The sequence below is a fragment of the Callorhinus ursinus genome, unplaced genomic scaffold, assembly GCF_003265705.2.
Source record: "Callorhinus ursinus isolate GAN/ISIS: 27379988/994484 unplaced genomic scaffold, GSC_fseal_2.0 scaffold16, whole genome shotgun sequence".
Lineage (NCBI taxonomy): Eukaryota > Metazoa > Chordata > Mammalia > Carnivora > Otariidae > Callorhinus > Callorhinus ursinus.
The window spans coordinates 43891366-43901923 of record NW_027397078.1 but is presented as its reverse complement, the minus strand read 5'-3'; the positions used below and the strand labels follow the sequence as shown (position 1 = coordinate 43901923).

The 10558-nt window shown below is 61.8% G+C and overlaps 1 protein-coding gene across 2 annotated transcripts in view; it reads right to left on the bottom strand.

Annotated features, from left to right (window-relative positions):
* Nucleotides 1-10558, bottom strand: part of PPP2R3B (protein phosphatase 2 regulatory subunit B''beta) — a 59838-nt gene that overhangs the window by 34923 nt on the left and 14357 nt on the right. For both annotated transcript variants that reach the window (XM_025857553.2, XM_025857554.2), the window contains exon 2: nucleotides 1911-2096. In XM_025857553.2, coding sequence (XP_025713338.1) covers nucleotides 1911-2096 — 186 coding nt within the window. The remainder of the gene's footprint in view (nucleotides 1-1910; nucleotides 2097-10558) is intronic.

The following is a 10558-nucleotide window of genomic DNA, read 5'->3' as shown; positions in this document are numbered from 1 at the left end:
CACTACATCAAAAACTAATGATGTAATGTATGGTGATTAACATAACAATAAAAATATAAAGATTTAAAAAAATAATAAAAAAAAACAAAAAACACCAATGAAATGACAACCATTTGAGAAACGGGCAAAGAATGCGAACAGACGCTTGTCCAGAGACGTACAAACGGCCAACAAGCACGTGAAGAGATGAGCACGATCGTCAGCAGGGAAACTGCAAATCAATCCCATAATGAGATACCAGTGCACACAGACCAGGGTCAGTGTCTCTCATCAGAGACGTGGACACAGCGCGTCCCCAGGAAATGGCGCAGGTGTTTCGGAAAAGCGCTCGGGGTCCCACAAGCAGTTGCACAGTAGTCCCACGTGACCCTGCATGACCACTCCCGGCTGTGCAGACCCAAGAGAAAGGTTACGTGTGCACACGACACCTACGCGTGCACGTTCACGGCAGCCGGAACAACACAAACACGCAGGAGTGGATGAATGGGAAAATATGGGACCTAAGAGTAAAGAGGGAAGTGGAGATGCGTGCTACCATGCGAGCGAACCTTGAAAAGACGCTGCATGCAAGGAGCCACGTGTCAGAAACCATACGTGTACGAAATGTCCAAAACGGACAGATATGCAGAGACGGGAAGCAAAGGAGTGGCTTCCTACGGAGCAGGGAGGGAGGGAGACGACTGCTAATGGGCACAGGGTTTGTTCTCAGAGGGGAGACTGTGTCCTAAAACGGAGCATGGTGAGGACACAAACACCGCTGAGCTGTGTGCTTTAAATGGCTGGCTTGGGTGGCACGGGAACTCTGCGAGGGTGGGAGACAGACGGAAAGGCAAGCCCCAAACACGGAAAGCAAAAGGCACCCGTGACGCACAAAGTCATCGAGCAGCCGGAGAGGAGGATGTTCTCGCGCCGCACACGCACGAAGTTATTGAGCATCCAGAGAGGAGAATGTTTTCGCACGGCACACAAGGCACAGAGCACGGGCTTCCAGAGCACGGAGAGGAGCTCCAGTGGAGAAGAGTGTCGGGGAGGGACAGGGAAAGGGAAAGCAGGGGGCACACTGGCCGCAGAGGACACGAACAAGGGACACACACAATCCACTGGTGAACACTGCATGCTGAACTCAGAACCACTTTCTACAGCGCGGTCGACCGCCACAGGCCCCGCGGACAAGCAAGCTCCCAACCCAGGAGGCACCCACGTGTAGCTGCTGGCCCCTTGGAGAGGGGGACGGGCTGGGCCAGCAGGAACCCTTGTGTGCTGCCATGGGCTCGGGCCGCTGTGTTCCCACTGTGCCCACGTGGGGCTATGTGACCGGGGGAGGCTGAGGTGTCCTCTGTTTGTGCAAGCCCACTGCAGCGGTGCACACTGAGATGTGGGCCTAGAACACAGCGTCCGCGGGGGACGCGTAACTGTGGGGGACGCCCCCAGAAGGACGGCACGTGGAAACTGAACGGGCGATGTCACGTCTTCACGTGTGAACACGGACAGTCTAGGAACACACCGTCTGGGACAAACGAGACCGCCGTACGATGCACACACTGCATGGGAGCTGAGCTGACAGTCACACACCGCGTCCTGCACACAGGACTATGGGTGCGTGTTCACCCGCTCCAGAAGAACAGCACCCCACACGGGAGAGGCACGGGCCCCACGGGGAGAGGCACGGGGTCACACGGGGAGAGGCACGGGCCCCACGGGGAGAGGCACACGGGGCCGCATCGGTGTACCGGAAGGCCTGCGATCAGGCTCTGGGGACGGGCCCTAGAAGATTAACGCTTGCTGAACCTGGGACAGCGACCCATGACGTGCGTCCTTCAGGATGGAGGACGAACGTTCACACAAGATCCCTATTTGTGCTTCGGAATGGAATCAGAGCAGCTAACGTCCGCAGACTCGTGGGCGCCCACCTTGGCCACTCGGCCCATGTCCTCCATCCTGGCTCTCTCGTGCGGGAACTGTGTGAAAGTCTGCTCGATCTCGGTGATGACAGCGTCTATGTTCACCGTGTCCTTTGGACAGCCTCTAGGGAAGTAGAAGGTTGGAATGCTTTGGCTGGTGGCGGGCGGCAGGGGCTCCTCCTTCTTCGTCTGAACCTAAGACAAAACAGATGGCACCCGAGTGAGAACCTGTAAGCGTCCCGTGTCTTCACGCTCACGTGTAATTAGCAGGGGTGAGCCAGTCGAAAGGTAAATGCACCAAGCACCACCTCTGACCCAAATGTGGACACACGACTCCACACAGTCCCTGCGGGAGGACACACGACCCGCCAGTGAGCACCACACTCCACCGCGGGCCCTCACTGCCAAGCCTCCCGCAGTCCTGCCTCGGCCAGGACCCCTCCGGACGGGAACCGGGGATGCCCAGGCTGACTGAGAAGCCGGCGTGGGTGCCTGCAGAGAACCTGCCCTGAGTCCTCCTGGGGGTCAGGACCAGCCAGGTGGCCACTAACGGGCAGGCGATCGCATGCAGGAACGGGTGAACCCGCAGGGACAGTGTACACAGGGAGTCACCTGCTCCCACGGTACCCGTCCTGGAGCGGGACGCACCCACCGCCCCAACCTGTGGGTGTCTCTCTGCTGAGAACAGGGCCGTCCGTGGCCTGAGGTTCTCTCTGCGAGGCACCCACAAGCCATCCCACAGCCCGAGCCGCCACCCTTAGCAGCGTGGCCGGATGTCCGATGCACCTTCTCACCACCGTGGCGTCGGCACATCCCCAGCGGCCGCCGTGTGCTGGCATGCTGCTTGGCAGACTGCTCTGCACACAAAGCAGGGTTGCGGCACAGAAGTCTCCTACGTAGAGGTGACTGCTCAGGTCAACCACGGAGGAAACATCCACGCCAAGTCGGTCTGGAGCTGGGTGCCGGGCCAGGTGTGGGGGCACCGAGGCTGGGATGCACTGCTGGGTGCGCTCAGTGAACCCGGCTGCCCTGTCTCTGCAGGCCACGGTCCCCCAGCGGCGCTCGGCGGCATGTCCCACGCTGAGCCAGGACGGAGCAACTTTCCTGCCACCACACACAGCCGCCCTAAGCCGCGGACGTGGATGGCTGAGAACCGCACATCGGCCACCCCGGCTGGAAGTGATACGGGAGCCCAGTCTAGCCCACAGATGCATCTCCCATCCACACCCCGAGCTCTGTGCGGTTGGGACGTGAGGCCACGACCAGACGTGGCAGAGGCAGCCCAGCATCCTAGCAGGAAGTGCGGGAGAGAGGGCAGAGGTAAGTGCGGGAGTCCACACGGGGAGGACGAAGGCTACGAAACACGCAGAAGAGGGGGATGGGGAGGGGCACGCAGGCTCACGCCTGCTGAGCTCCATGTACCCGGCAGCACGGCCGGGCCTGCCACAAACCGTGAGCCCTGGGCTGGTGGAGGACACAGCCGCACACCCGCGGGCACCAGAGGCGGGGGCTGACCCGCAGGGAGGCTGACGGGAGCGCAGAGCGCCCAAGCCCTGCTGTGACCACAGCTGAGGGGGGGACCCGCACAGCAACCCCATCCCAGCAAGGAGAAGGTGGTCCTCCCGTTGTGCCCAGGGGCGCTCAGAGCACAGCGCACATGCCCACCGGCCGTGCCCACAGGTGCAGGGGCACAGAGCACACAGTCTGCCACGGCACACTGTCAGCAAGCCTGGTCCTGCGCGCGTCTGATACCGCCTCCCCGCGGGATCCTTCACCCTGCCGCGCGGGACCCCGTCCCCGCGGGATCCTTCACCCTGCCGCGCGGGACCCCGTCCCCGCGGGATCCTTCACCCTGCCGCGCGGGACCTTGCCCCAGCTCCGTGACAGCCACAGAGACAGTCCCCATGCTCCACAGTCACAGTCCCATGCGGTTCCCATGCCCCCAGGTCACGGCTCAGCACACAGTCCCTGTGCTCCCCGGTCACAGTTCAGAGACTGTCTTCCGTCAACCTCAGTCGCACGTCAGGACAGTCCCCAGAGTCCGGGGTCACACGTCAGGGACGGCCCTGTGTCCCCTGAGTCACAGGTCAGGGACGGACCCGTCCCCTACTCCTCGGTGCTCAGAGGCCTCCCCCTCCAAGACTTAGGCACGTTTTCATGAGACGTGTTCTCTGTTCAGCCACCGTGGGGGCCGGCGTAATCAGACATAACAGCGTCCGGCTCCCGGGGCCTTCAACCCTCGTACAGAGAGCAAGGGCACACAGCAGTGCACGGAGAGATGCAGACCAGGGGAGTCTGGTGTGGGGGGGGAGGGGAGGGGGGTTAGGGACAGAGGGAGGGGAGGGAAGGAGCAGGCTGGAGCCTGGGAGACACGGGAAGGGGAGGGGGACGAGGGAGGGGCAGGGGTGGGAAGGGGCTAGGAACTGAGGCCGGACGCACCCGGGAGCCTGGGGGCCACAGGTTTCTGTCTCTGCTCGGCAAACACGCCCCTCGGTGCACCAGTCTCCCCACCAGCAAGAAGCCTCTCGTCCACGGGAGCCACACTCCCCTTCCCCCACGACTGGGGGTGGTGTGGGAGGAGGGTCCCTGCTCAGAGGGTTTGAGAACCACAGCACCTGGGGAGGGGCAGGTGTGCGGGGGCTCTGGCACATACCTGTCACTGCCCGCCTCAGGGCCTTTGCACCCACTGTGCCCTGACACCCCCACAGCCCCTCCCTCACTTCATCCCAGACCACGCTCAGACCCTGCCGGCCACAAAGTCCACCCACCGCCACCCTGCTGCTCCTTCTTGGGCGGGTCGTGGGAGCTCACGAGGTCACCCTGAACAGAGAACACCCCTCCCCCGCCCTGCCGCTCCTCGGAGGCCCCATCACCCAGGTCACAAGGTCAGCACTCCCCGCAGAACCCCGCCCCTGCCCTTCCCCGCATCCCACCTGCTGCCCCTTCACCGGCCTCGCCATGGCTCACCAGGCTCAGAAGGTGTGTCAGCGCTCCCCACTAGAGGGAGCGAGGCCGCCCCCCCCCCCCCCCGGTCGGCACAGAGCAGGCCCCCAGCGGTACAGGCTGCTGGGGTGCACGTTTCCTACAGGGAGCACGCCTTTCCCTTTGTTTCAGGAAGCTGCTACCGCCGAGCGTGCTGGCCACATGACGTGACATTTGGCTGTGTCCCCCTGCGTGCTTCCAAGCCCGGAACCTGCCCGTCTCCGGTGCAGGTGGGGACCCGACAGCCAGCCGCTCACCAAGCACGCATCTGCCCTTGCCAGCGTCTGAGGCCAGACGACACCGTTCTGTAGGAACCTCACGGAGTCTAGCCCGGCAGCAGAAATTCCAGGTGAGCTCTCTCTTCGTGCGGGGTAAGATCCCAGGAGCCCAGACCTACACTTCCGCTCAGAGTCCCTGAAAACGCTCCACAGAATACCTGACAAATACTGCCGAGGGCATCCATGTCCTGGCAGGAGAGGAAGGCCTCCTCAGGCCACAAACACCCGGAAGGGGAACCCAGTGAGGCCAGTGTCGTCTGCGTGGCTGAAATGACCGTCTCTTTACAGTGTTGCCGACGAGCTCAGGGGTCAGGAGACACCGTCCAGCGTCCTGGAACGGGGCGGCGCCGAGTGTGGGTCCCCGAGAGCTGCAGCCCCGTGGGAAGAATTAGCCAGAAACCAATCCCCACCGACGCCTGATGCCACGGAATGAAAACGGTGGGCCTCACACATGCTGCTGCATCAAGGAGCGGGGAGCCACGGGGGCCACCCTCCCCTGAGAACTCCGGGCCACGGCCGACGATCACTTGGCTCTGCACACCACATTCACAGAATCCTGGAGCAGGGAAGCCAAGGGTCTCCATCCGGCTCTGGGTCTGCCAGTTTTCTGCCAGGCCCGATTTACTCACATCCCGTGTTTTGCCTGAATAAGCACAGCAGCTCTGTTCCCTGTCCGAGGGGGGAGGGAGACAGTAGGTCATTCTCTGAGTTCTGTCCTGGGCTCCACACCACGGAAGAGCCAGATCCCAACCATGTTGCATCGCTAGCTGGAACAAACCTCGGCTGAGGCTGACATCCGTGCCCACCCCCCGTCCCCTTTAATTCGCAGACTAACAGCTGTCATTCACCGGACACTCACTTTGATCGGACGCTACCCTGCATTACTGTTGGAGCAGAGACCCTACACCCTTGTCCAAAAGAAACCCCAACCCCGAGCAAGGACGACACTCATTGTTTTCTCCCTTCCGAGCCTTCCAGACACCCTGTCTGCTCTTCTCTGTCTGACACTTGGGCTATTTACTAAACTCTGCTATTACTTTCTGTGGCTCGCAGTCGATTTCTACGCTGTGAGAAGCTGAGGTCCCTCCTGGCTGGTCCTGTGGGACCCTCCCCTGGGTTCTTGCACTCAGCCTGCCTGCATCAGTCTGGATAACCCTAAACCCCTCTATTCAATACCGTACGGTCACGCCAGACTCGCACTGCCTGGAAGCAGCAAGATCTGTCCCCGGCACACCCATCATCATCTCAAGACCCATAAAACTCCCTCAAAGTCCCAAGGAAAAGGGGCAACTCCTGGTCCAAACTCACAAGTGCACATGCAAACAAGGCGCCAGGACGGAGAGCAGCAATGAGACAGCAGGACTGAACCCGCCGAGACTTCAGATACCTGCAGGATCGGATGCAGGACCAATATTTCTCACATGGTTCAGAAAACAAAAACGAGATGCCTGAAAGTCCAAGTCGACTGAACACAGACCCAAACAACACGTCTAGATGTCACAAGCAGATTCACAGACAACACAAGTGGATGGACGGCAGGGCGGACAGACCACAGCCGAGGACAGATGTGGGTAAGTGGGACGGACAGAAGCCAGCGTTCAGACGGCCACCCAGAAGGGGGGGTGCACCCAGAGTCCTGGGCTCCCAGTGCTCCCCACATGGCGCCCATAAAGGAAACCCAAGTGCAGACACAGGAGAATGGAACCACGGGACACCAGACACGGCCAGCACATCTTCCGAAACAGCCAGGATGAAACACAACACAACACAACAGGGCCATCTTCACTGGAGCACAGAACCACACGGCCGGCACATTGTGGACACACACCACCCCACACCACCCTGAGCGGCCCCCGGGGGAGGGCGGCGCCATCCCGCAGCTCTGCCCTTTGTGAGGCCACCCGCCGTGAGGCCGTCCCTGAGACGTGCACGCGGATATGTTTAGACCAAAACAAAACACAAAACACAAAACTGAGCTGTCCGCAGACACCGGTTCGCAGACATGCGGAGCCCTGTCCACAGACATGGGCTCGAGGACACGTGGAGTCTCTGTCCCCAGACATGGGCTCATGGGGAGGCGGAGTTCCCGTCCACACACACGGGCTCGCGGACACGCGACGTCTGTCCACACACATGGGTTCGCAGGGACGTGGAGTCTCTGCGCACACGGGCACGTGGAGAGACGTAGAGTCTCTGTGTCCGACCCGGACACGTGGAGTCTCTGTCCCCAGACATGGGTCCGAGGAGACACAGAGTCTCTGTCTGCAAACATGGGTTCGTGGAGACGCAGAGAGGGCACTGAGAAAAGCACGGCCACATGCAAGTTCTGAGTAGCAAGGGCGAAGGCGCAGCGAGGGAAGGGGTGTGTGGCGGGCGTAAATCAATCGACAACCACATCAACCAGTAACGAGAATGTGACTTGACTTCTTTTCAAAAGCCGTGTCCACGGCACAGCACCAAGAGGGGGTGACCTGCAGCATTTCAGGGAATCTGAAAGTAAAGACTGTGATTGACCTTGAGTCTAGAAAAGCTGAGCAGGTGGCAGATCCGGCGTAAGTGCTGAAGGGGTACGAGAGCAAAACGCAAAGGGCGAGGAGAGAAAGACACGCAACCTAAGTCAGTGAACGGACAAACGTTCCTAAGGTGTACGTGGCTTAAATGCTGCAGTTACAGAGCAAAGAAAACAGTATTCATTTATAAGACACACGTGTAACACGTAGGCGCACAAACTGAAAAGTTTTTAAATCCTGGAAATACGGTCCAGCTTCTGTGGCCCTCAGAAGGCTCGTGTGTGGCTGCAGGACAGGCCACACCACCCAGCGACAGCCTGCACCTCTGCGAGAGGGTTAGTACACCGCACTGTGGGCACGACACAGAAGCCCCCATGACCTAGGCTGTGGAGCCTCGGCACCCAGACCCGGGCTGGGCTGGGCTGCGCACGGAGCCTCGGCACCCGGGACACGGAGTCTCGGCACCCAGGACCCAGGCTGGGCTGCGCACGGAGCCTCGGCACCCAGACCCGGGCTGGGCTGCGCACGGAGCCTCGGCACCCAGGACACCGGGCTGGGCTGCGCATGGAGCCTCGGCACCCACGACCCAGGCTGGGCTGCACACAGAGCCTCGGCACCCAGGACCCGGGCTGGGCTGCGCACGGAGTCTTAGCACCCAGGACAGAAATGCTGGGGACAGACGGACGTCCAGCAGGAGGGAGGCTGCATTCCATCTCCCCTGGCGCTGATGACACGTGTACCCGGACAATGAGAAGCAAAACAACCTGGTGCGGACACAGAAGATTTACAAGTTTAATCTCCTGGACATAAATAGCCCTCGGCCCCAGCACAGCTGCAGGACACACATTCTTGTCCGGCACACAGGCCGCCTTTGGGAGCTGGCCACCTCCTGGTCTGCAGAGGAGGTCTCAGCAGATTCTGCAGGAGACGCGAGGGCCGTTCCCTGACCTCCAGCACCTTAAGCCGGACATCCGTGACAAAAACGAAAGCAGAAAGGCATGTGTGTGCACACAAGAATTCCACAGCAGGCCTCAGGGCTCCGGAAAAGTGAGAACAAGCCGCCGACGCCCGGGCACCCAGCTTCCAGGGCACTGTGCCTTCAGTCCAGCCGGACGCGCGGTCAGCGCGAGCCTCGTGCGGCATGCTGCCCAGAGCTCCCTGATAAAGATGACACCTCCCCACGGAGAGCTATTTCTGGAGAGGGCACTGACTCATCACAAGGCCACAAAGCAAGAGGACGCCGCTGACCGCCCCGCACACGCACACCAGGGCCATCCTGTCCACGTGGGGCTGGACACAGCGTCCTGTCGAAGCAAGTGGGTGGACGTCCACAGAAGCGATCGGGCCATGTCTTTGCTGACGTACCTCCTCTGAGCACTGGCTCTGATGCTCAGAGGTCACAGGGTGAGGGCTGGGACGTGGGAACTGACCCTCGCCCACGCCACCCGGATAAGACACACAGTAAAAGCCAGGTGTCGGAACAAGAGCAGGCCAGGCAGAGGCATGCTGGGCACGGGCGGCTCAGCTCACAGGGCCCCAGGGCGGGCTCCCACCCGAGACACAGATGTAGTCCTGCCTGGGACGGGACTGAGGAGCCCGGCGGGGAATTCCCAGTGAGGCTGCATGCACTTCTGGCCAGCACGGGAGGGCCCTGCGGGCCACGAGCTGAGCCTGCACGCGGTGAGACGCCGTGGCCGGCACGGGAGGGCCCTGCGGGCCACCAGCTCTCCTCGGCTTCCGTGGACCACTCCCTGCCACCTGGCAGAGGTCCACCAATGAGACTTGCAGAGGACATACTGGATGCACAAACGGGAGTCGGGGTGAGAGTTTAATGCAGAGGACTTGAAATGACCACGGCATAGGTCCACCTCCATGCAGGTTTGTGCAGACGCCCTCTCCACATCAGGAGGTTCCGGGTGTCCATGTGTCAGGCCTGAGTGGGGGCCGGACAGCAAAGTCCCAGAGGACACGGAGCCTGGTGGAGCCGGCCAGGGAGTGCACTAGGACAGGGTCCACATCCAAGGCCCCCCAGCTAGCGGGACGTCCGTTCAGCTCCGTGCCCACAGGCAGAGCGGGCATGGATGGTCTGGTGTCCACAAAGCCTGGGAGACAGGGCTGGAAAAGGTGGATGAGGTCGTGCCACCACTGGGTGCTGCCAGGGAGTGCCACGAGAGGGGCACCGGCATCCACAGCCTCACAGACGGGGGGACACGTCCACCTCCTGGGGCCCTGGGAGCGTGCGTTGCGGGTGCGACCCCGCCCTGGCCCCGTGACCCCGGGCAGCGTGAGGCTCTGCTCGGTGTCCGGGATGGCCTGAGTCCAGAGACCAGGTGTCACCAGGAGGAGGAGAGGTAAGCTCACGGTACAGGACAGTCACCTGGGGATGCAGTCTTTGGGGGCCTCCCATGGTGTCCTGGGGGCTGTGCGTCCACAGGGACGACCCCGCAGGGAGGCTGCACAGGGTGGGCGGTACAGGACCCGGGTGGTGACAGAGCGCAGGACGGGGGGGCCCGGGGCACCATCAAGTGTAGCACGCGGGAGTGTGGGGAGGAAGACTCCCCATGGGGGCGGGGGGCCGGGGGAGAGGGAGCTGGGGTCCCAGCTGAGGTGGGGGCAGGAAGCACAGCAGCTTTCCTAGGCCGGGGCGGGGTCACTGACCGAGAGACAGCGCAGGCCAGCATCCGAGAGTCCCTGCGCCGCTCAGCGAGGGTATGTGCCAGGCCCCAGAGCCCCCGGGAGGGCAGGCGGGCACGGATGAATGACGGCTGAGGAGCACGGCGAGCCCGTGGCCCAGACACGCAGCCACAGTCCACACAGTCCCCTGACCCCGAGTCCAGGACACACGTGGAGCTAAAAGCCCAGCCACGTCTGAGGCAAACGCCCCCCC